Genomic DNA, 26,661 nt, shown 5'->3' on the forward strand with positions numbered 1-26,661 from the left:
TGCTTGGGGGAACCCAGAGGAAAGGACATCAAATTAAAATTCAAGCCAGGCATTTCAGGGGGATTTTGGTGCATTTCCTCGCACCATGGATTGCGGGAAGAAGTTAATCTCTTCCACCATATCCTCAAAATAAAAGACATTACACTTGGGGTCAATTGAAGATTTTGAGACCAAGATTGTTTGGTTTTTGTTTGTTAAAATTTTGGATGTAAAAGTTAGGCTAGGTTGATGGAATGATGACAGGATTCGAATAGAAATCTCTGTGAATGGTGGAACAGATATGACGGGCTGAATGTAAGATAACACGATGTGAAGATGGATGAACACAGCAGGCCAAGCAGCATCAGAGGAGCAGGAAAGCTTGATGTTTCGGGTCGGGACCCTTCTTCAGAAATTCCTTCATTTCTGAAGAAGGGTCCCAACCTGAAACGTCAAGCGTTCCTGCTCCTCTGATGCTGCTTGGCCTGCTGTGTTCATCCAGCTTCACACCGTGTTATCTCAGATTCTCCAGCATCAGCAATTTCTACTATCTCTGACGGGCTGAATGGCCTGCTCTGTTATTGACAGTTCCATATATGAACCTTTTTCCCTGGCTTGTGAGCTTCAATCATGGAGGTATTTAAAATGTATGGAGTACTTACAGTAAACATTACACCAAAGATGAAAATGTAATCTTGCATTGGGGAACAATTACCATTTAAAAATCAGTTGGCTGGGCCCCCTTCAGATCCTGGTTTCCACTTGCCAATGGGCTACAGTTTGTATGAAAATATGGTTGCTGATGATGGACAGAGAGACAAGAAAAGAGATTGAGGCTAATTACGTTTTATTTCTGACCCTCACTTGCTGTTGACCTGCTGTTTGGAATTGCTGGTCATTTGTTCTCAAAGGCTGTGTTGTTTTGGTGAGCCTTTTCTCTCCTCCCCATTCTTTCAGTGACCCAGTTGTCATACCACCTTCAGGGAATGTGCTGTACTCAAGCAGCTCACCAGTAATAGCCAGTGACTCGAGCATCGAGAGCTCGCTGTGAACAGGCGAGTGTAATGTCACAGCGACCTCGGTCTTACACCTTCACGTGACACGTGTCTGTAAACATTGAGAAGGTACAGCGTGAGGCAGTCATTCCTCAGTCACCTCAACTGAAGTCAAGTCATGTGACTTCGCAGTCTGGAAATTTCTGATTATGTGCTGGAGAAACCCTCCGATCCACTCAGTGATTGAAACTGAAACAAGCAGAACAGTTCCTTGCACTTGTTATAAGGCAGTGGCGACAGTCTCCTGGTAGTGAATGTTGGCACTCTGCCTTTCCCCACCCCCAGGATCCCTGGCCTCCAGCTGAGTGGAAAGTTGCTGGATAATGTTCTGCAGGCTCTGGTTCTGGTGTAGCACCTCAGTGTAGCTCTGCTGGAGCTGCTTCTGGTATTCAATCACTCGCTGCTTCTCCAGTTGCCACATGAGCCGCTCCTGGCGAAAGTTGCTGGAGAGCTCCCAGTTGGCTTGCTTCTCCTGCTGCAGCTGGGATTGTAAGCTTGCCAACTCCCCTCGCCGAGCCACGGGGTCTTGGTCAGGCTGGCATGGGAGCAGCTCCCTGCAGCCACTGTGGGAGGCTGAGGGATCGGCCTGCGCAGTGCGAATGTCCAGCTCTTTGCGGCTGGCCAGCTGGTGCTTCAGGTGCAGTATCTGGCTGTCCAGCAGGCCCACCTTTTCCCTCAGTAGGTCGGCAGCATTCTTCACGCGCTGCCGCTCGTTTTCACACACTTCGAGATCTCTTTCCCTGGCTTGCAGGGAGTCTTGCAGCTCCTTGACCGCCTGTTCCCGGGCAGACAGCTTCCCTTTGGCTTCCCTCAGCTGGATCTTCAGTGACAAGAGTTCACTGCTCTTTTGCATCAGCTCAGCCTGTGAGTCTTTCAGCTGCTGTTTCAGCAGCGAGATCTCCCCTGACTTCTGGCAAACCTGAAACAGAAATATTACAGAACTCACTGTCAGTGCTGTGCATTATTCACATGGAACACCAACAAGAACGTCAGTTTCTATAACCTCTTGAGGGCAGTTAAACGATCCCTGCCCACCTGACGGAAGTAAATGACATGACAGACAGACAAAAACGTGGTCAAAAGGCCAGTATCTTATAACAGGAGAGAGAGCTCTGAGGCAGCAGTGAAAATAGCACACTCCTAGTTGGAAATGGAGAAGTTTCTGGAACCCTCCCACCGAATGGTAACCAGGTAGAAGTGCTAACAAAAATTGTCCGTACCCACTGGCAGCGATCTGACACAGCATTAAACTCAAATTCACAGCACTGGAAAACATATCACCGTGGTTCCACAAATTCCAAATCTCCCAATCTTTCCACAAGCAACCCTAAACATTTTGTTACAAAGCAGCTTTATATTTAATATCGCTCAAAAAGTTTCGAGACCTCTTTCCACAATCCTTATAAACTGATTTCAAGTTCCGTGAACATGTCTGGAGTAATTTCTTAAACATTCTTTAACAAGATTTCCCAGCAATTACGTGATGAGGGATAAGTGCTTGCTTGGCTGGAGACCATCACGGAGGAGAAGGTTTGGTCTGGATAAGGTTTCATTGATCATCTTGGCAACCAGGAAAGTATTTTGTTTTATGATGGGACCTGTGGAGTAGTGGGACAAGAGAAACAATCTACTTGTGAGCCTCTGTAGAAATAAAACACACCCACATGTGACTGCCTTGTTTCTAGGAACAGTGACCAGCTTGGGAGAGGTGCTTTGGTTGAGTTGAAGGGAAGTCTCCTCAGAACAAGCTTCCTAACTGATCGCTCCCATTTTGGAAGAGAAAACACTTCATGAATTCAGGGAGAAAGTGCTCTATTCTTTTCAAATACCATCTCAAGATTTTATTTCCTGAGCAAACTGTGTTGGCAAGACTTGAGAGACAATGGTGCACAACTGGTGACTTCACAACACATTTACAATGTTTAAAAGACATTTGGATAAGTACATGAATAGGAAAGGTTTTGAGGGATTTCTGCCAGCAGTAGGAAAATGGGATTAGTTTAGTTTGAGATGATGTTTGGCTTGAACTGAAGTGTTTATTTCCATGCTGGATGACTTTGTATGCCAAAACATCAAGAGCAACACACTCTAGGGCATCCCAAACCTTCAAGAACAATCCACTATTTCTAACCAATCCCAGCAGATAAATCTGTTTTTTGTTTCTCCTTAATGAAGAGGGTTTGTGTCTGTTTTGGGGATATTTATAGAGATGAGCATAGAGACCAGTACATGACTGACTGACTGTGTATATCAGCCAATTTTTGCATCTTTTTGGGATAAGTTTTGTGTTGATACAAAAGAAGAGACCTGGTTGATGGATCTTGTTGGTTAAAACCTGGTCTGGATAAGGTTTAATTAGTCATCTTGGTAATGGAAAAAGCATTTTTATTTTATGATGTGCCATGTGGAGTAGTGGGACTAGAGCGGTAGTCTATCCTCAAGCTTCAGTCTAACAAAACACCCTCACGTGATTGCCTTGAAAACTAAACTAGGTGAGTCTGAGCTGACAGTATACAGTCCCACTTGAAACACTCGAAACTTAAAACACTTAAACAGCCTAAACAAGTGCAGGTATATTTAAGAGGGTCCAGTGTGTGGTCCATGTTTTAGCCATTTATAGAGCCGTGTTTCTGTTACAGTGGTGAGAAAGAGCTTGCCATCAAATTCCAGTTTGGCTCCTGAATTTCAATTTATTCTGCTCAAGGTTTTCAAGAGAATTATTGAGTCTGAAATGTACTCAGTGCAGAAGGTCCTGTCTGTTGTAAATATGAGAATGGTAATCAACATTGGGAGAACAGTAAATACCCTTAGGATTGTTGTGGCCAGAGGTCACAGCTTTCCTTGTCGGTCAGTTTAACAGGGACTGAGGAACGAAATAGGCTTGTTACAAACTGTACAGAGCCACAGCTGGAGTGCCATGTACAGATATGGCCTCCTTCATGAGGAAGGGGCACATATCCATGGGAGGCACTTCAGAGAAGGTTCACTTGGCTGATTCCGAAAAAGAAGACATAATTTTATTGGAGGAAGAATGACCAGATTGGGTTGATCCTCCTTGAACTCCAGAAGACTAAGAGGTGATCTCATTGAAACATCTCAGATTCTGAGGGAAATTGACAGGGTGAAGACTGAGAGGATGTTTTCCCCTTCTGGGCAGAGTCTAAAATCTCAGAGTACCAGAGTAAGAATATGGGAGATGAGGAGGAATTGTTTTCTTTCAGAGGATAATTAGTCTTTTCCCCAGAGGGAGGTGGAAGTTGGGTCATTGGATTTATTCAAGGCTGACTAGCACATTTCCATTTGAAAGGAGTCAAGGGTTGTCAGGGGCACACAGCAAAATGGACTTGAGATAAAGATTAGACTAGCCGTCATTGTATTGTTTACCGCAGCAGGCACGGGAGACTCAACAGCTCGTTCCTTCTCCAACTCATTACGTTCTTAACTTCTTATGACCTACCTCCCACTTTGTTTCTTCCAGCTTTGGAGCAAGCTCAGTTTGTTCCCTTTGGTAAGCTTTGCATTTGGCGTTGAGGTTGTCACGCTCCTGCAGGAGTTGTGTGAAGTCTTCCTGAAGTTTGGCTTTGTCTTGTTGGAGTTGGCTGAGCTGGAGCAGGACAAGCTGGTGTTGGTTTCTTGGTGCTTTCTGATGGGCTTGGTTCGTTTTGGTGTCACACTGCATCACGCTGGCCATCTCCTGCTTGCTCATGTTCTTGCTGATGACGGCCGTCTCCTTCACATCCTGAGTTGGTGGTAGTCCCTCCAACCCAACTTCTTTCCAGGGCTGGTGAAAGTATGTGCTGTGACTAGCCTGCGTGTGCCCACTCTGAGGGGCGGAAGCGCTGCAGGTTCCAGTCCGCAAGATGCTGTCCAGAGAGCCTGCTCCCTGACTAATGTGATGAACTGAGCCTCCGAACCTGCTGAAGTTTGCTGCCCCAACTGGCTCCGTGCCACAGCTATATCCCGTGCTTGGAGTGGGCAGGCTAGACATGGAATTTCGACCCGAGTCTGACAGGGTTCCTGAATGGTTTGTGCTTTTCTGCTCGTGAGCTTCGTGCATCTCTGAATGTGTAGCTGCCTTCGATAGATTGCCCTGAAATGCGAGGTTTCGGTTTGTCAGCTTTCCTGAGATACAGTTCAGATTGGGATTGCCATTCCTTGGTGCCATCACCTTCAATGCTGTCGGCCTAACAATATTATTTTCCGTGCTCTGCCGAAAGAGGAAAAGACATTGTTAATCTCATTCATGTTGTGCCAATTATTCGTTTCATCCCATTATTGCCAGTCTCTGATCATTCCTTAACCACCCACACTCAGATCTCCAGAGTTTCTGTGTTGGAGGAAATGGTAAAGCACAGGAGATGGCCAGTGTTCCCGTGATCTTCCACTGTAATTTCAGCAGAAATTCCAGTGAAAGGTTGCAAGTGACCATTCCGTCCTGTTTCTCTGGGGTTTCTGCCTGTCTCTGCAGAAGAGTGGTGAGGTCCGGAAGATTATGAGCTCCTGCACTTGTGGACGCAGTAACTCTGAGAACGAACCAAGACTCGTCCGACAGCACCTTCCAAACTCATGACCTCTACGGCCAAATAGGACAATGGCAGTAGCACCTTTCTAAGCATGTACCATCCTGATTTGGTCACATATCACCTTCCCTTCGGTGCCGCCGGGTCAAAATGGTGGAATTCCCACTCTCAGGGCATTGTAGGTCTACCTGCACCACATGGATTGCAGTGGTTCAAGAAGGCAACTCACTGACCCCTTCATCAGGGTAACTAGGGACATGCAATAATGACTGTTCCAGCCAGCAGTCGCCATGTCCCAAACAAGGTGAAACGCCAAGGATCTTAGGCCAATGCTCTGAGACTACCGGGCACAGATGCTCAGTGCTCTTCCTTCAAGCAACAAAGGTTATGATGAAGCATCACCAGACCTGAAACATTAACTCTGCAGATCACAGCGGCTCAGACAATATGCACAGAGCACAGCAAGTTAATGTTTCAGAGTTGAAGATGCAGCGTCAATTAGACTCAAAACATTAGCTTGCTAATCTCAATGGATGCTGTCTGACCCACTGTAATTTGTTGTTTTCAGAACAGATTCCAGCATCTGCAGTAATTTGCTCCAACAGTAACTGTGTTCTCCCCACCAGTGCTGCTGAGTTTCTCAATTAATTTCTGTCTTTGAACAACATCAGTTCGTTCATGTGGGATTTCACTGTGTGAAAACTGGCCAACCTATTTCCTGAGCTAAAAAGCACCACTTCACTTCACAATTAATTTCTTCACTGTGACAGCCTATTGACCATCTTGTGCTAAGTAACACTGAGCCCTTTGAGTTCAAACCTGAAGATCTAACAGCAATTTCAATAAATCTGGCTACTTGAGGCCAGCAAAGTTACTGGATTGTCCTAAACATCAGAGCGTGTGATAACTGTGTGTGTGTGTGTGTGTGTGTGTGTGTCTCATCTCTTGAACTGAGTCCCATCCTTCACATAGCTGGGAATGGGCAGCAAACGTGACCTTGCCCTTCCTTCACACCTCCCTCGAAGAAGTTGGGGGGCAGATGTTTGCAGGTAAAGGGATGGCTGGAAAATGGGAAGTCTTCAAAAATGAGATAACAAGAGTCCAGAGACAGTATGTTCCTGTTAGGGTGAAGGGCAAGGCTGGTAGGTGTAGGGAATGCTGGATGACGAAAGAAATTGAGGTTTTGGTCAAGAGGAAAAAGGGACACATATGTCAGGTATAGATAGCAGAGACTGAGTGAATGCTTTGCAGAGTATAAATGCAGTAGAAGTACACTTAAGTGGGAAATCAGGACAGCAGAAATGGGACATGAGTTAGCTTTGGCAAATAGAGGTCAGGAGAATCCGAAGAGATTTTATGAATACATTAAGGACAAAAGGGTAACTAGGGATCGAATAGGGCCCCTTAAAGATCGGCAAGGCCACCTATGTGTGGAGCCTTAGGAGATGGGGGTTAGATTAAATGAGTATTTTGCATCAGTGTTTACTGTGGAGAAGGATATGGAAGATACAGAACATGTGGAAATAAATAGCGATATCTTGAAGAATGCTCATATTATTGAGTAGGAAGTGCAGGATGTCTTAAAGCACATAAAGGTGAAATAATCTCTGCGCCCTGATCTGTTGTACCCCAGAACTCTGTGGGAAGCTAAGGGAAGTGATTGCTGGGACCCTTGCTGAGATACTTGTATCATCGAAAGCCGCAGGTGAGGTACCGGAAGACAGGAGGTTGGCTAATGTTGTGCCACTATTTAAGAAAGATGGTAAGGAAAAGCTGTTGACTGGTGAGCCTGACATTGGTAGTGGGCAAGTTGCTGGAGGGAATCCTGAGGGACAGCATTTCCATGTATTTGGAAAGGCAAGGACTGATTAGGGATAGTCAGCATGGCTTTGTGCGGGGAAATCATATCTCAGTAACTCAATTGAGTTTTTTGAACCAACAACAAAGCGGATTGATGAAGGCAGAGCGGTGGATGTGATCTATATGGACTTCAGTAAGGCATTCCACAAGGTTCCTCATGATAGACTGGTTAGCAAGGTTACATCACATGGAATACAGGGAGAACTAGCCATTTGGATACAGAACTGGCTCAAAGTTAGGAGATAGAGGGTGGTGATGGAGGGTTGCTTTTCAGACTGGAGGCCTGTGACCAGCAGTGTGCCACAAGGATCGGTGCTGGGTCCACTGCTTTTCATCATTTATGTAAATGTTTTGGATGGTAACATCAGAGGTTTGGTTAGTAAGTTTGTAGATGACACCAGAATTGTCGGTGTAGTGGACAGCGAAGAAGGTTACCTCAGAGTACAACGGGACCTTTATCAGATGGGCCAATGGGCCAAGGAGTGGCAGATGGAGTTTAATTTAGATCAGTGTGAGGTGCTGCATTTTGGAAAGGCAAATCAGGGCAGGATTTATATACTTAATGGTAAGGTCCTGGGGAGTGTTGCTGAACAGAGAGACCTTGGATTGCAGGTTCATCATTCCTTGAAAATGGAGTCACAGGTAGACAGGATAGCAAAGGAGGTGTTTGGTTTGAAATGCTTGCCTTTATCGGTCAGTGCTTTCATTATAGGAGTTGGGAGGTCACTTTGGGGTCTACAGGACGTTGTTTCGGCCACTTTTGGAATACTGTGTGCAGTTCTTATCTTCCTGCTATAAGAAGGATGTTGTGAAATTTGAAAAGGTTCAGAAAATAACTACGAGGATGTTGCCAGGGTCGGAGTGTTTGAGCCACAGGGAGAGGCTGAATAGGCTGGGGCTATTTTCTCTGGAGCGTTGGAAGCTGAGGGGTGACCTTATAGAAGTTAAGAAATTCATGAGGGGCATGGATAGGGTGAATAGACAAGGACATTTCCCTCGGGTGGAGGAGTCCAAAACTAGACAGCATAGGTTTAAGGTGAGAGGGGAAAGGTTCAAAACGGGCATCAGCAGCACTGTTTTCACACAGAGGGCAGTGCATGTATGGAATGAGCTTCCAGAGGAGGCAGGTACAATTACAGCATTGAAAAGGCATCTAGTTGTGTATGTGACTCGGAAGGGTTTCGAGGGATATGGGCCAAATGCTGGCAAATGGGACTGGATTTGTTTAGGATACCTGGTCAGCATGGACGAGTTGGACTGAGGGGTCTGTTTCCGTGCTGCCCAGGTCTGTGACTCTCGGCAAGCTCCAGGGCCCTTTTTCATAGACGTACAGATGCTCTGTGTGAATGCAGATTTTGATCTGAGTAGATGCATTAGAGACGAGGGGCAAAGATTTAAGCCAGTAAACCTTAATTCTAACTTTTTTGTGAAATTTATAGGACGTGGGTGTCACTGCCTGGTTCAGCGTTCATTGGCCTTGAGAAAATGGTGGGAAGCTACCTTCTTTAACATTGCGGTTGATGCACTGTAGATAGACCCACAATGATGTTAGGGAGGGAATTTACCCAGCAACACTGAAGGAACAGCAATATATTTCCAAGTTAGGATGGTGAGTCGTTTGGAGGGGTACATGCAATGGGTGATGTTCCCAAGTAGCTGCTTCCCTTGTCCTTGTGGATGGCCAGGTTTGGAGATGTTGAGGGAGCCACGGTGAGTTGCTGCAGTGCATCTCGTAGATGGTACACACTGCTGCCCCTGTGTGTCACTGGTGGAGAGAGTGAATGTTGAAGGTGGTGTATAGATTACCAGTCAAGTAGTGCTTTCTGTTAATGGTGTCGAGCTTCTTAAGTGTTGTTGGAGCTGCACCCAACCATCAAGTGGGAAGCATTGTATCACATTCGTGATTCATGCTTTATAGATGACGGACAGGCTTTGAGGAGTCAAGAGGTGAGATACTCACCACAGTATTCATAGCCTGTGGCCTACTTTAACATGTTCTTCATGCAAAGAGAGATTCATCCTTAAATTGTACTTCAGAGGTGTGGAGGGCTGATAACCCCAAATAGAATCACTGATAGAAAGAAACGTAATCTGATGAGGTAAAGCGGGTTGGAGGAGGTGTACTTGGAATAGATTGGCTGAATGGCTTGTTGCAACTTTCTGAACTCAACAAGTGGGGCTTGCAGGATTGTTGCGGCTAGGTTCATCAAGTTGGGATGAGTGACCTTCCTCATTGATTAGAAGTTGTCAGCCAAGCATCTGACCAAAGGTAGTAGGAGTGTGTGCTGTTTTCAGCTGTGTGACCTGTTTGTACTGAACTACTACAAGAAATCAAAACTTAGGACCTTGCGGCTACATGTTTCCTGTACATTCAGGCTGCTGACATTTCAGGCCAAGTCAGTCTTTATGGCCTCAGTCACACCTCCTCCCAATATTTTGTTCAATTTTACAAATCTCTGGTTTTACAGGTGTGTCCTGACATTCAGACCAACCAATCACAGCTTTAAACATTGCACCCAAAGTTGCACTCAACTCGATCCTGCCGTTTCCAGTGAAATTTCATCCCTGTCCCTGAGGAATTTGTGGGTGGTACTGTTCTGATTGACACAGACACTCATTTCCAGAACACCGTTCCTGACTGGAACCTCCCAGGGCACTTTCCTCAGTCACTGTCACTGACCCAGGTTAGAGAGGGCACTTACCTTGTCAAGCTGGCCAGAGAATGGTACCGGTTTGCAGGGAGGTTCTTGCACATCCAGGCTGACAGGTCCGTCTTTCTGAGGCTCCACTTTGACAGCGCAGTTCTTCAGCTTGCCCAAGTTGGTCAGCCCATTGGTCTGGCTGATACTGACGTAGAAGAAGTCCTCGGTTTTCTCGCACTCAGAGTTTGTTTTGGGGCCTTTGTTGGTAGCTTGGTGGCTGGTGTCAAACCTCAGCAGGCCATCCTGTTGCCTGAGGAGCTTGTGGAGGTGGGAAGCTTTGATATTTCTGTACTCCAAGGCTTTGCAGTGTTTCTGTTGGAGATTCTGGCCTGAAATGAGGCTGCTCACACTCCCCATGCTGCCTTCGGCAGGACAGTGAGACAAGCTGCAAGTTATTCACCTGAGAAGTAAGCTCGACCTGGGTGTATAAGGCATCTCCAGTTGCCACAGCATATCCACTTCAACAACAACACTCCATTGTATTGCCCTGCAAGAAAAGAAAGGAAAGACAAGGAGAATCTAATTAATTGTCAGCAGTGAACTGACCAAGGAGGTCTGAACAGCATTGGGAGTGTCGTTATGTGGCAAAAACGCTCAATGACTTGGCCTCCGCAGTCTTCTGCAGCAATAAGTTACACAGATTCACCAGCCTTCACCAGCAAAAAAGTCCTCCTCATCTCATTTTTAAAGGTTCATCTCTTCACTGAGAGGCTGTGCCCTTGAACCCTTGTCTCTCCTGCTCGTGGAAACATCTTCGACACGTCCACACCATCAACAGGTCTCTCAGTATTCTGTAAGTTTCAATTAGAACGTTCCCACCCCCGCCATCAACAATCCTTCTAAACTCCATCGAGTACAGACACAGAATCTTCACCTGGTCCTCATACGGCAAGCCCTTCATACCCGGGATCATTTTGAGGAAATGTCACCGGACCCAAAACAATAACTCTGATTTTTCTTCAGCTGCCAGGCCTGCTGAGCTTTTCCAGCAGCTTCTGCTTTTGTATCATTCTTGTAAACCACCTCTGGACCCCCTGCAAGAACAGTACATTCTTCCTTACAATGCTCCAAATGTGGTCTGACCAGAACCTTGTACTGCCTCAACAGTACATCCATGCTTTTGTATTCTAGTCCTCTTGAAATGAATGCTAATGTTGCATGTGCATTTCTGACAGCCAACTGAACCTGCATGGAAACCTGATGAAAATGCTGAACTCCCTGGAACAGTCCCTTTGTGCTTCAGATTTCCAAAGCCTTTCCCCATTTAGAAAATTGTCTGCGCCTTTATTCTTCCTACCACAAGTGCATCACCTCACACTTTCCCACCATGTATTCTACTTCTTTGACTCTGACCTAGCTTGTCCAGGTCCTTCTGCAACCTCCCTGCTTCCTGAACACTACCCTCCCTCCATCTCTCTTTGTGTTATCTGCAAACAGAGCAACATTGCCCCCCCATTCCTTTATCGAGATACAACATGAACTGTGGTCCCAACACTGACCCCTGTGGAACTTCACTAGTCAATGTCTGCCATCCTGAAGAAGACCCCTTTATCCCCACTGTCTGCCTTCTGCCAGTCAGCCAATCCACTCTCCATGCCAGCACCTTGCCCTGAACACCATCTCATGAAGCACCATCCTGTGTGGCACCTTGTCAAAGACCTTCTGGAAATGCAAATTGATCCAACAAAACAATAATGTAAGGTGCCTGAGATTTCAAGCAGGCTGTCTGGGCTGCTGAGGTTCTGACTGTCCCCACTGCCAGGGTACCTCCAGAGACAATTTACAGGGTTGAGAATGGAAATGAGAGCACTCGCTGCCTTGCAGGATCAAATTGATTAAAGTGACAGTATAAGTAATTTGAAAATAAAATCTTCACATCTCGAGGGATAAGATTCCCAAATCACTCCCACTCAGATGTATACCCCGATGTAGATGATTAATGAAATGGCCAAATTACAGTTTTATGCCATAAATATTGCTGGCAGAAATGAATGTGCAATCTTCTAACCTTGCAATTGTCTGACTGCGCTATGAGCTTTCATGTCTTTATCCTCTTAAGGATTGGGGGAGCAGTGGTTGGAAGTATCTTATCTATTTTCAAGGACGGCATCTTGGGATATATCAGCCATTTCCCAATTGAGGCTGAAGGATGTATGTTTTAATCATCTGTTTGAAAGTGTTCCCACAGACAGATCACATTACACAGGGTACTCACAGTCCAAGCTGATAATTATTGTGGTGAAGAGGGCCAAAAAAAATTGCAGTAAGACTGTGTATGATCAGCAGCACCAGGTGTGTGTTGGAGCTGTGCAGATATCATCGGTTTAATGTGCGATTATGAGGTTGCCAACTCCTCCGGTCTGTTCTCTGAATGTGCAACTGAGAAAGAAACAGTCTCCTGCTAACCTCATCATTTGACTTTTAGGCAAGTGATTTCTCAATTGCTGATCTTTTTATCCTTTTTCATTGAAAGCGTTTAGAAGAAATGAAGGGTTTTTTTAAACAAAAGCCCTGTCCCTGCTTTTTCTGCCATGGCCATGTTTAATTCCTCATTCCTGGGAGCTGCTCCCACTGCAGAAGAATGGTGTGAACATGTCTCAGGTAGGAAGAAACAGAAAATGCTGGGGCGACCGGGCGAACGCTTCCAGTCTGATACAACTTCTTCACAGCTGCAGGGGGCTGGGGAAACAGAGAATTCATTTGACAGCAAAGCAAGGGAGTAGGAGCACATGCTTCAGCTGGGATAGACAGCCCAGAGGGTGGAAAAAAAACACATAGGGAGTGCTCAAGATAATAAAGAAGAGACAAACACAGAAGTTGCTGGAAAAGCTCAGCAGGTTTGGCAGTTATCTGTGAAGAAAGATGCTGCCAGTCCTGCTGAGGACTTTTCCAGCAACTTCTGGTTTTGTTCCGGATTACAGCATCTGAAGTTCTTTTGGCTTCTATGTAATAAAGAAGAGATAAAGCTGAAGAGTAGGTGTTAATGGTAGGGGGTAACAGCAACAAATAGGTCAGTGCTGCTGAGAGCAGTTCCATGCAATGAGACACTAGTTTTCCCTGGGTCGGGGAAAGCCTAATCAAAATGAAGGACATGGTGTGAAGTTGTTGAACTCAATGTTGAGTCTGGAAGGCTGTAAATTTCTGGAACAGAAAATGCAAGATATTTCCTCCAGCTTGCAGCAAGCTTAGCTGGAGAACTGACGCAGAGCTCAGACAGAAATCTTGGCATGTGTGTTGAAATGGCCAGCGAGCAGAAGCTCGGTGACTGTTCCAGAACAGAGGGGCGATGCTCCCCAAAGTGGTCACCCTGTCTGTGTTTGGTCTCATCTGTGTAGAGACCACATTGTAAGTCTGAAAGACGGACAATACAAGCAAACTGCTGCTTCACCGCGAGGATGTGTTTGGGGCCTATAGGCTAGTGAGAAGGAGGAGGTAGAGGAGCAAGTGTGTTCAATAGGAAAGTGTTAACCTGTGACGTCACACCAAAATTCATCCCTCCCAACTGTCAGGTGATTACCCAATCATGATCTCATTTCTGCGTAGGATATTGCGGTGCAGAGATTAGATGCAAAATCACCACAGTGATTCCACTTCACTAATACTGAATTGGCAATAAAGTGCTTTGAAAGTGTGTTTGAGTTATAGAATTGTACAGCACGGAAACTCATCCATGCTGACCACCTATCTTAAGTTAATCTAGTTCCATTTGCCAGCATTTGGCCCATATCCCTCTAAACCCTTCCTATTCAGAGCCCGTCCGGATGCCTTTTAAATGTTGTGATTGCACCAGCTTCCACCACTTCCTCTGGCAGCTCATTCGATGCACATCTCACCCTCTGAGTGAAAAGTTGTCCCTTAGGTCCCTTTTAAATCTTTCCCCTCTCATCTGAAAACCTATGCCCCTCTAGTTTTGGTCTCCCTTAGCCTGGGAGTAAGGCTATTCATTTGATCCATGTCCCTCATGATTTTATAACCCTCTGTAAGGTCACTCCTCGGCTTACGACACTCCAGGGGAAAATAGCCCCAACCTAATCAGCCTCTCCCTGTAGCTCAAACCCATCCAACCCTGGCAACATCCTTGTAAATCTTTTCTGAACCCGTTCAAGTTTTATCAACATCTTTCCTGCAGCAGAGAGACCAGAATTGCACACAGTAACTCATGCTGAGGCTGTGAAAGGTGCTATCGAAGTGCAGGATCTTCATTTCTTCCTGACCCACCAGAGAATGCCTCACATCTCTGAAAACAAACTCAAGTTGCTATCCTTTTGCATACCAAATCCTGCCTTGACACATAGACAGATGAGCTGCTTTGATAATGTACATGCCGTCTGATGACACTTCATGAATGGGAAGATTTGGACCCTTTCCCTTGTTTGTATGGTCTGTCACTCTGTACACATTAAGCCTGTTGAGAGGTCTCTACACTTCTTTATTCCACAGTTTGTCTGTACGTTCAGTGTTCTTGCTTTGGCTGAAAGAAATCTGTCGACCCCCTCCCAAATATTTTTCGCATTTGTTTCAAACCTCTGTAATATGGCTCATGATTGATGGGCTCATAATTGATGTACTCAATGAACCTAAACCTGGACAATAGCCATTTCTTGAACTGACATTTGTTTGTTGTAAATGTGTGTTCATTTCAGCAGAAAATGTGACAAACAGAGCTGATGATGTATTGGGAGCTATGTTTGCGGGTTTTTGAACAATTTGAGTAAGAGATGGGTGTCATTTCATTTCAGCCGACTCCCCTGCAATCAAAGTTCCCTCCATAATGACAGGAACATGAACTTTGTCTTCAGAATGACAGGTGTCTTTTCCTCAGGATGGGGGAATTCAAGACATAAAGGCATGTTTTTAAGGTGAGAGGAGAGAGATTTAAGAAAAAGACATGAGGGGCACCATTTTTACAGAGAGAGTGGTTCGTGTGTGAATTGAACTTCCTGGGGAAGTGGTGGATGCACATACACATTTAAAAGACATTTGGATAAGTACATGAATAAATAATATTTGGGGAGATATGGGACTAGTTTAGTTTGGGATTATGTTTGGGATGGGCTGGTTAGACTGGAGGGCCTGTTTCGGTGCTGTATGACTCTGTGATACTGGTGGTGGTTTATACTGAGGGTCGCTACAGCTAGGCTGAGGGGAGAGGTTGAGAAGGAGAGTCTTTCGTGATAACCTCAGCTGGTGCAAGAACTGAACCCACACTGTCGGCACCACTCTGCATCGCCAACCAGCCGCCCAGCCAATTAGCTAAGTGACACACCTATTTGAGACAGATCATTCCTGTGAAGCAGGTTTTTAAAAGAGTCAAGTCGACTGCTCATTGCAGTGCCACAAAATACTGAATCGCAAAGGACAGAAAACGCACTCGACTCTCAGTTGGTTCATGTGAATGTTAGGAAACAAAATGCTCAGTAATCTTGAGTCCATTAACTGTTGTCATGACACTTTGAAACTGCAAACATCTAGCCCTATTTGATCACCACCTGTAAGAGATATTTTCTGTCTGGACAAAACTAATGTAGGTTATTCACCTGGGACAGTTCTCAAAGGAAGCTCGATCTGTGGGTTTTAACAGATCGTTATAGCAAGAATGTGCGTCCTTTTGTGTCTGACCCAGTCAGCTTTCAGTTCACTCACTGCTTCTGCTCTTACCAAATCAGCCCAAATCAGTCCGACAGTTCGATCAAAGCAACTTGGAATGATGGGGAACAGACTGTGCGTTGGAGACATTTTGATGATGCTTCTGAAATTGATCAATAGGAACAGAGCACAGTCCCCCTCTCAACCTGTAACAACAGACTGGCACAGTTTAATTTCTTGCAATTACATTATGATACACCTCTGCTGAGTCTGATTAGGTCTAGATTCTCCCTCCAATTTGGAGGCAGCTTTCATTCTAAGTTGCAGCCACCAAAGTATCATTAACTCAAAGGAGGAGGAAGAAAGTGAAAATGTGTGTCACCACATGAATTGTGATCAGGAGTGGACTGTCTGAAAATGTGGTGAAAGCAGATTCAACAGCAGCTTTCAGAAGGGAATTGGAGAATTGTTTGAAAAGGATAATCATTGCAGAGATGTGGGCCAAGGGCAGGGGTTCATGGAGAGCTCTCTCAAAGGCATGATGGGCTGAATAGCCTCCTTCTATTAGGCAAATGGTTGACTTTGCAAGATATATCATCTCCATCAGATGGCAATGTAAGGTGCAGAGCACAACAGCGTTGCTTCCCTCATGAAGCTGAGAGATTTGAGCAGGGGATGAAGTAGACTTCAAATGGAATATCATTTTCCTTCAAAGAATACACACTTTCACAGGTGGAGGATCGTTGTGGTACTTCCGAGAGACAGGACTGCAACAGGGCCCTTCTGTGAATCGAAAGGGAAGGTGGATGTGCTGAGGGTTATTCTGGTTGCACTGTCCTGTCCCTCTCTCCCGGTTTTCAACTCTTGTCTTCTGGCCCACTCAAGGCAGTGCCCTGACATCGAAGACTGAATGCTATCTATCGCATGGTCTTTTCTCACTGTCAGAGTTGAGCGGAGACACTGACTGGAACAACCAGTTTGAATTAATCCCAGACTGATGAATGGGGCTGACCATCACCCAGCGTTGTTTCGCTCGTTCTCTCCTCACTATTTGCTCAATGTCATTGAACCAACTTGCTCTGTTGACATGGGTGTGAAAAATGCAATTATTTGTTTGGTGAGGCTTTGAAGAGAGTTCTGTCAGCCAAGGACCAAAGGGTCAACGCTGCTTTCATCTTGGAGTAGGGTGCTGAGATCTTATTTGTTGGGACTGTTCGCAGGACTACAGTACAGCATTAACCATTTAAGGACTGAGAGCAATCAGAGGCCAGTCCTGAACAAGGAAAGTGAAATGCCTGGGAAACATTGTCAAGGCATTTCTCACTTTTTTTCCCCAAGTTATTGCTCATTTTCTAGTCTTATTTTGTGAAGTTTCAGTAGCTGAACTCTTGATCTTTACCAATCTGTCATAAAGTACAGGAAGCTGCTATGTGCCTCTCAACTGCTTGAAGTTACACTGTCAATGAGCTATACAGTCTAAAACAGTACCCAGTACAGACTCCCAGTGTGCCTACAGTTTACTCATGCTCATCTACCTGAGCAGTTCAGAACTGGCATCAGCTGGCCAGGGACTAAAACATCGACCAAATGCAAACCTTCTGTCAGAAACAAGAGTTAGAAATAGAATCACTGCTAACGCTCTGTGAATTTCACCAGATTGTGAACTACCAGCACTCAGAAAAGTGCTGGTTGTAGCAATTGAGGATCTCTTCAGCAGTTAATACTGTACACTGTCAAACATCAAGGTAATTTTTTTCCCCACTTGAGCTGGACAAGTTATCTTGTGCACTGAAAGAAGAGGAATTTCTGCAACATCAGAGAAATGTTTGAGTGTTAAAAGCTGGAGCACACATTGCCACAAGATGAAACAGTCTGAAAAAGCAGACAATATTGATTGGCAAGAGCAAAAAGACAATTCTTTTCACAAAGCAAAATGCACAAAACTCATTGGCAACACACAGCTATTCACAGTTAGACAATGTCGTCTCAGGTGAGGTTTCACCATATTTCACCTGCAGTTAATACAGATTGCAGCAAATTGTTTCACCTCCCGGAACTCTAAACTGCTTCAGTGTTAGATGCAAATTCTGAACTGCTCTGACTTGGAATAAAAGACTGACATTTCTGTTCTGCCCCTTCAGTTCTCTGGACATCCCAGGCTGCTTCAAAGCTCATGAGGGCTTTTGAAATGCGGTCACTGTCATCTAGAGAACCTCAGTGGTTTAAGGGAGATATGCGTGGAAAGTTCTTTACGCAGAGGGTGGTGGGTGCCTGGAACGCGTTGCCAGCGGAGGTGGTAGACGCAGACACGTTAGCGTCTTTTAAGATATATTTGGACAGGTACATGGATGGGCAGGGAGCAAATGGACACAGACCGTTAGAAAATAGATGACAGGTTAGACAGAGGATCTTGATCAGTGCAGGCTTGGAGGGCCGAAGGGCCTGTTCCTATGCTGTAGGTTTCTTTGTTTCTATTTATACAGGGCAAGATCCCACAAACAGCAATGTCAGAATGACTGGATGGTCTGTTTTTATACTTGTCAATTGAGGGATGAATATTGGCCAGGACAGTGGAGGGAATCCCGTCCCCTTTCTCAAAAAGCTGCCATGGGATCCTGTCAATGCTGAGGTGATCTGGGTTCACTGCTTTTGAAGAGACATTATCTGTAACAGTGCAACTCTTCCACATTACTGTACTGGAGTGTAAGCCTGGATTTATCACAGAGAGTGCAGTTCATTGAGGAAGGACTGTGATTGTCCTAACGACCTGGCTTTGTTGTGGAATGGTCTGACAATCTTTACTACGTCACTCAGACACCGCAAATAGGATCGGCGACATCTCACAAGGGTTGCCAAAGCCTTGATGGATCTATTTTTGGAGAAGAATCATCAAATTCTGGAGGATGGAATTCCCCCCTGCAACGTGAATCCACATCAGGAAACCACAAGCCCAAAACCCAGCCTCATGGATTCAACATGATGAGCAAAGGCCTGTGTTTTGACCATGTTGTACCTCACTTGTGGCAAACATTCTCCCACCAGACGTCCAGTTGTCCCACTCTGTCTCAAAGGCCTGCGATGTGGTTATTTTTGGGGAAAGCATGATAGTGGGGTAGAGGCCACAATCAGATCTACCATGCTTCTCTTGACAGAGTTGGTTGGAGACACCGAATGACATACAACATGGAACATTACAGCACAGTACAGGCCCTTCGGCCCTTGATGTTGTGCCGACCTGTCAACCGATCTGAAGCCCATCTAACCTACACTATTCCATGTACGTCCATATGCTTATCCAATGATGACTTAAATGTACCTAAAGTTGGCAAATCTACTACCGTTGCAGGCAAAGCGTTCCATACCCTTACTACTCTCTGAGTAAAGAAACTACCTCTGACATCTGTCCGATATCTTTCACCCCTCAATTTAAAGCTATGCCCCCTCGTGTTCACCGTCACCATCCTTGGAAAAAGGCTCTCCCTATCCACCCTATCTAACCCTCTGATTATCTTATATGTTTCAATTAAGTAGTGACCTGTTCCTAATATTTATACTTGGATGTTGATGCACCGCCTGAGCTTCCCCTCATTCCACTTCCTCTCACCTCATCGATGTGTCCTTTCTCCTTCATATGTTTATCCTTTGAGTGTGGCCTTGAAATCTACCTCAGCTGTTCACATCATCCACTCTCCCTAGGAGCAGTGCATGTTGCTGTGAGCATTCTGGAAAAAGGGCTGGGCTCGTCAGAGTGTGATTTAGGTCTTTAGAAAGAGGCAGCACAGGCAATTTGGGCTGAATGGCCTCTTTCAGTGCTGCAAAATTGTCTGAAGCCTCACAGCTTTGTGACAAATGAGGAGTTTTGATGTTATGCAGTTTTCCCTCAAAGAAGTGGGGCAGGTTTTACCCGGTCATTTTACTTTGGCAGAGCTAAACAAATTTACATGATGCAGCTTGGCCCAAAACAAGAAGCTGAATCTAATGAGAGGAGATCTCCTCGCTGAAACACTTCTTTTTTTAAAAAAGGCATAATTAAATTAAAACAATTCAAGTACCTCGCCAGTTAATTTTCAGCTGAAGTGCAAGGCAAAAACTAATGCTTAATCGTGGTGAACAATTTAGCCAGAGCCTTTGAATAGATGCCTCTATTTAATTCAGTCTTGTGGTCCTTGGTGAATAGCAGGAACACTTAAATTAAATGTTTGATCAGCCTCATTACCAATGCACAGAGTGTTGGACCAGTGATGCATGCTGACACTGTAATCTCATTGCAATGCAAATGAGAGGGAGCTGCTTCCAGCCTTGCTTGTCATGCACAAAAAGGACTGTTTTTGGCTTGTAAATGTAGTCAGGTAACACAAACTGTACGTCCGCACCCTGACAGATTATTGTCTGTCACAGTCCTGTCCCTTGGTGTGGTTTCACTCAAAAAGAATGAGGGTGAATGGAAAGCAGGCAAGACACAAGTGTGAGTGACAATGGGAATCACCTCCTTGACCTGTCCGTCTTCCCTGGACTGACCTATCCCCTCCCTACCTCCCCACCTATACTCTCCTCTCCACCTATCTTCTTTTCTCTCCATCTTCGGTCCGCCTCTCCCTCTCTCCCTATTTATTTCAGAACCCTCACCCCATCCCCCTCTCTGATGAAGGGTCTAGACCCGAAACGTCAGCTTTTGTGCTCCTGAGATGCTGCTGGGCCTGCTGTGTTCATCCAGCCTCACATTTTATTATCTAGGACACAAGTGTGAGCAAAGATTGGAGGGCTGTTTCAGCATTCCTGGGTTGCAGCGGAAAAGCATTGAGTCCAGTTTGTAAAAGGAAAGTTAGAGAAACTGTAAGCTAAAAAAAACACAATTTTCCAAAACACTGCTTGGCAAAATTGTGCAAGAAATCTCCAGAAAGTGATTTGCAGGGAATGTTGGTGAAGAGAAGATACAGTTATAATTTTTTGCATACTAACTGTGTGTCTCAGACCTGCCATGGCTCTGCTGGTGAGTTGCCAATTGTACTTGGATCTGTTTCTCGAGGTTCATCCTTTGGCTTTTCCCTCTGTCTCCTCACCGTTCTGGACCAGTCTAACAGCTTTTTCCTTCCATCCTTCTCCTATAGCATTAACAGTGAATAAAGTCAATGAAAATTGGATGCTAATCCTCGGGCCCTGGTTATGCTGGGAAAGAACAAAGGGTTTCAAGCATGGATTGTATCCCAATAATTGCCTTCATAGGGTGTGGAAGCAGAGGGCTATGGGGATGTTTTTTGTTTCCTTTTCGCTCGCTCTCTCTTTCTCTCTCCGTTTGTGGCATTTAACAGTAGGGAAGTTCACAATAAGAAACAGTACAAGTGCAACATAGAGTCATTGATAGACGATGTGGAGCAAAGGGTCACTGGGATTTTCAAGAGACTGAAGATGGACAGGGAGCCAAGTCCGTGGCAACAAAGGACATCAACGCTGTTGTGATCAGTGGTGGTTTGGTTACTCAGGAATATCAGGAAGTTCAGAAGAGATTTACCAGGATGTTGTCAGGAATGGAGGGTTAGAATTATAAGGACAGACTGGGATTTCTTTCACTGGAGTGTTAGAGGTTGAGGGGTAACCGTGGTTTATAAAACCATGAGAGGTATGGACAAGGCGAATGGTGGGCGTCTTTCCACGCTGGGGGATTTCAAGATGAGGCGACATATCTTCAAAGTGACAGCAGAAAAATTTAAAAAAAGATGAGGAGCAACTTGTTTTTGTACAGTGTGTGGACTGTGTGTGGAATGAACTTCCAGATGAAGTAATGGATGTGGGTACAGTTACAACATTTAAAGACATCTAGATAAGTATATGATTAAATGTTTAGAGGAATATGGGCCAAACACAGGTAGGTGGGATTGGTTTGGTTTGGTTTGGTTTGGGATTAATTTGAGTTGGACAGAAGGGTCTGTTTCGATGCTGTATGACTCTATGAGCCACCCATTCACAAATCAGTGCCAGGGAGAGCCAGATCCCTGTGCCAAGATTCCACTCAGCACGAAGTGTGACAAGTAAGGGACATAGAGCTTCAGCCTGGATAGTTGCAAGCTACACATGCTGAACTACTAAATGATTTTCTCTCCCTTCTTCAAGAACAATAAAACGGGATTGCAAAGTGTCTCTCTCAGCCCCTCTGTCCCTTAAACAACCACACCTCAGTGCTAAGATAATAAAATGTGAGGCTGGATGAACACAGCAGGCCAAGCATCTCAGGAGCACAAAAGCTGACGTTTCGGGCCTAGACCCTTCATCAGAGAGGGGGATGGAGTAAGGGTTCTGGAATAAATAGGGAGAGAGGGGGAGGCGAACCGAAGATGGAGAGAAAAGAAGATAGGTGGAGAGGAGAGTATAGGTGGGGAGGTAGGGAGGGGATAGGTCAGTCCAGGGAAGACGGACAGGTCAAGGAGGTGGGATGAGGTTAGTAGGTAGATGGGGGTGTGGCTTGGGGTGTGGAGGAAGGGATGGGTGAGAGGAAGAACAGGTTAGGGAGGCAGAGACAGGTTGGACTGGTTTTGGGATGCAGTGGGTGGAGGGGAAGAGCTGGGCTGGTTGTGTGGTGCAGTGGGGGGAGGGGAAATTTGTGTTGTTTACCAGCTTCAGGCAGCCAGCTCCCTTCATACTGAAACGACAAGGTTTGAGAGCAGCTTACAGTCCTCCGTCATGGACTGCACTCACAGAAACCTTCACATCATATCAACACTAGTAACTGTATTCAGTAACTGGCGGCACGCTGGCTCAGTGTTTAGCCCTGCTGCCTCAGCGCCAGGGACCCGGGTTCAATTCCAGCCTTGGGTGAATGACTTTGTGGAGTTTGCGTCTTTTCCATGTGTCTGTGTGGGTTTCTGCTGGGTACTCCAGTTTCCTCCCACTGGCCAAAGATAGAACATATAGAACATAGAAAAGTACAGCACAGTACAGGCCCTTCGGCCCACGATGTTGTGCCCTGGAATAATCCTAATCCAAAAATAAAATAACCTAACCTACATTCCCCTCAATTCACTGCTGTCCATGTGCATGTCCAGCAGTCGCTTAAATGTCACTAATGACTCTGCTTCCACGACTACCACTGGTAAACTATTCCATGCGCTCACAACTCTCTGGGTGAAGAACCTCCTTCTGACGTCTCCTCTATACCTTCCTCCTAACACCTGAAAACTATGACCCCTCGTGGCAGTCAATCCTGCCCTAGGGAAAAGTCTCTGGCTATCGACTCTATGCATGCCTCTCATTACCTTATACACCTCAATCAGGTCACCTCTCTTCCTCCTTCTCTCCAGAGAGAAAAGTCCGAGCTCAGTCAACCTCTCCTCGTAAAACAAGCTCTCCAGTCCAGGCAGCATCCTGGTAAACCTCCTTTGCACCCTCTGCAAAGCCTCCACATCTTTCCTATAAGAGGGTGACCAGAACTGGACACAATGTTCCAAGTGTGGTCTCACCAGGGTTTTGTAGAGCTGCAGCATAACCTCGCGGCTCTTAAACTCGATCCCCCTGTTAATGAAAGCCAAAACACCATACGCTTTCTTAACAACCTTATCCACTTGGGTGGCAACTTTGAGGGAGCTATGCACTTGAACACCAAGATCCCGCTGTTCCTCCACACCGCCGAGAATCCTGCCTTTAATCCTATATTCAGCATTTCCACTTGGAACATTGTGTCCAGTTCTGGTCACCCTCTTATATGAAAGATGTGGAGGCTTTGCAGAGGGTGCAAAGGAGGTTTACCAGGATGCTGCCTGGACTGGAGAGCTTGTTTTACGAGGAGAGGTTGACTGAGCTCGGACTTTTCTCTCTGGAGAGAAGGAGGAAGAGAGGTGACCTGATTGAGGTGTATAAGGTAATGAGAGGCATGCATAGAGTCGATAGCCAGAGACTTTTCCCTAGGGCAGGATTGACTGCCACGAGGGGTCATAGTTTTCAGGTGTTAGGAGGAAGGTATAGAGGAGACGTCAGAAGGAGGTTCTTCACCCAGAGAGTTGTGAGCGCATGGAATAGTTTACCAGTGGTAGTCATGGAAGCAGAGTCATTAGTGACATTTAAGCGACTGCTGGACATGCACATGGACAGCAGTGAATTGAGGGGAATGTAGGTTAGGTTATTTTATTTTTGGATTAGGATTATTCCAGGGCACAACATCGTGGGCCGAAGGGCCTGTACTGTGCTGTACTTTTCTATGTTCTATATGTTCTATCTTTGGCCAGTGGGAGGAAACTGGAGTACCCAGCAGAAACCCACACAGACACATGGAAAAGACGCAAACTCCACAAAGTCATTCACCCAAGGCTGGAATTGAACCCGGGTCCCTGGCGCTGAGGCAGCAGGGCTAAACACTGAGCCAGCGTGCCGCCAGTTACTGAATACAGTTACTAGTGTTGATATGATGTGAAGGTTTCTGTGAGTGCAGTCCATGACGGAGGACTGTAAGCTGCTCTCAAACCTTGTCGTTTCAGTATGAAGGGAGCTGGCTGCCTGAAGCTGGTAAACAACACAAATTTCCCCTCCCCCCACTGCACCACACAACCAGCCCAGCTCTTCCCCTCCACCCACTGCATCCCAAAACCAGTCCAACCTGTCTCTGCCTCCCTAACCTGTTCTTCCTCTCACCCATCCCTTCCTCCACACCCCAAGCCACACCCCCATCTACCTACTAACCTCATCCCACCTCCTTGACCTGTCCGTCTTCCCTGGACTGACCTATCCCCTCCCTACCTCCCCACCTATACTCTCCTCTCCACCTATCTTCTTTTCTCTCCATCTTCGGTTCGCCTCCCCCTCTCTCCCTATTTATTCCAGAACCCTTACTCCATCCCCCTCTCTGATGAAGGGTCTAGGCCCGAAACGTCAGCTTTTGTGCTCCTGAGATGCTTGGCCTGCTGTGTTCATCCAGCCTCACATTTTATTATCTTAGCACTGAGGTGTGGTTGTTTAAGGGACAGAGGGGCTGAAGAGACACTTTGCAATCCCGTTTTATTGTTCTTGAAGAAGGGAGAGAAAATCATTTAGTAGTTCAGCATGTGTAGCTTGCAACTATCCAGGCTGAAGCTCTATGTCCCTTACTTGTCACACTTCGTGCTGAGTGGAATCTTGGCACAGGGATCTGGCTCTCCCTGGCACTGATTTGTGAATGGGTGGCTCATAGAGTCATACAGCATCGAAACAGACCCTTCTGTCCAACTCAAATTAATCCCAAACCAAACCAAACCAAACCAATCCCACCTACCTGTGTTTGGCCCATATTCCTCTAAACATTTAATCATATACTTATCTAGATGTCTTTAAATGTTGTAACTGTACCCACATCCATTACTTCATCTGGAAGTTCATTCCACACACAGTCCACACACTGTACAAAAACAAGTTGCTCCTCATCTTTTTTTAAATTTTTCTGCTGTCACTTTGAAGATATGTCGCCTCATCTTGAAATCCCCCAGCGTGGAAAGACGCCCACCATTCGCCTTGTCCATACCTCTCATGGTTTTATAAACCACGGTTACCCCTCAACCTCTAACACTCCAGTGAAAGAAATCCCAGTCTGTCCTTATAATTCTAACCCTCCATTCCTGACAACATCCTGGTAAATCTCTTCTGAACTTCCTGATATTCAGCATTTACGTTCGACCTTCCAAAATGCATCACCTCACATTTATCCAGGTTGAACTCCATCTGCCATTTCTCAGCCCAGCTCTGTTTTCTGTCAACGTCTTGCTGAAGCCTGCAATAGCCCTCGATACTATCAACGGCACCTCCAATCTTTGTGTCATCAGCAAACATACTAACCCACCCCTCAACCTCCTCATCCAAGTCATTTATAAAAACTACAAAGAGCAGAGGCCCAAGAACAGAGCCCTGTGGGATACCACTCAGCACTGACCTCCAGGCAGAATACTTACCATCTACAACCATTCTCTGCCTGCTGTCAGCCAACCAATTCTGAATCCAGACAGCCAAATCACCCTGTATTCCATACCTCCTGACTTTATGAATGAGCCTGCCGTGGGGAACCTTATCAAATGCTTTGCTGAAGTCCATGTACACCACATCCACTGCTCGACCCTCGTCAACCTGTCTTGTGACCTCCTCGAAGAACTCAATAAGATTTGTGAAGCATGACCTGCCCCTCACAAAGCCATGCTGACTCCCTTTAATCATGCTACGCTTTTCCAAATAGTCATAAATCCTATCCCTCAGAATTCTTTCCAAAACCTTGCTGACCACAGATGTAAGACTGACTGGTCTGTAATTTCCAGGGATTTCCTTATTCCCTTTCTTGAAAAGAGGAACAAAATTTGCCTCCCTCCAATATCCGGTACAACTCCCGTGGAGAGTGAGGAAGCAAAAATCTTCGCCAGCGGCTTAGCAACCTCCTTTCTCACTTCCCGGAGCAACCTAGGATAAATCTGGTCTGGTCCTGGGGACTTATCAATCTTAATGTTGGCTAAAATTTGCAGCACATTAACTTCCTCAATCTCAATCTGTTCAAGCCTGTTTTCCTGGTCCTCAAAGTTCTCATTCACAACAAGGTCCCTTTCCTTTGCGAAAACCGAAGCAAAAAACTCATTTAGGGCTTCCCCTATCTGCTCAGGCTCCACGCACAAGTTTTGGGTGGTCTGCATGGGATGCTCTTCGCAGAGTCAGTGTAAACTCGATGGGCGGAATGGCCTGTACAGATTCTTTGATTCTCTGAAGATCCTGACAAAAAACGGGGGAGACAGTAAGCCAAGGGAGATCTGTAAATGTTCTAATCAACCTGTTCAGAGATGGGTTATGACACACCTTTGGAGCAGTGGGACATGAATGGACACCTCATGGCACTACCACTTTGCCACAAGATCCTGGTTCAACAGTGATTGATACAATCTGAGGTAATATGCCAGCCATATACTACAACTGGGATCAGGAAGGAGGAAGAGTCACCGGACCCAAAACATTAACTATGTCTTTCCCTTC

The 26,661-nt window shown here is 45.7% G+C and overlaps 1 protein-coding gene across 1 annotated transcript in view; it reads right to left on the reverse strand.

The window, feature by feature from the left end:
• Window positions 1–479: 479 nt before the first annotated feature.
• Window positions 480–26,661, reverse strand: part of LOC125447933 (leucine zipper putative tumor suppressor 1-like) — a 46,479-nt gene continuing 20,297 nt past the window's right edge. Inside the window, exons 2-4 of the mRNA XM_048522736.2 lie at window positions 10,117–10,603; window positions 4,492–5,241; window positions 480–1,953 (exon numbers count right to left, since the gene is read on the reverse strand). Coding sequence (XP_048378693.1) covers window positions 1,255–1,953; window positions 4,492–5,241; window positions 10,117–10,473 — 1,806 coding nt within the window. The 5' untranslated portion in view covers window positions 10,474–10,603 and the 3' untranslated portion in view covers window positions 480–1,254. The remainder of the gene's footprint in view (window positions 1,954–4,491; window positions 5,242–10,116; window positions 10,604–26,661) is intronic.

The sequence above is a fragment of the Stegostoma tigrinum genome, chromosome 40 (assembly GCF_030684315.1).
Source record: "Stegostoma tigrinum isolate sSteTig4 chromosome 40, sSteTig4.hap1, whole genome shotgun sequence".
NCBI lineage: Eukaryota > Metazoa > Chordata > Chondrichthyes > Orectolobiformes > Stegostomatidae > Stegostoma > Stegostoma tigrinum.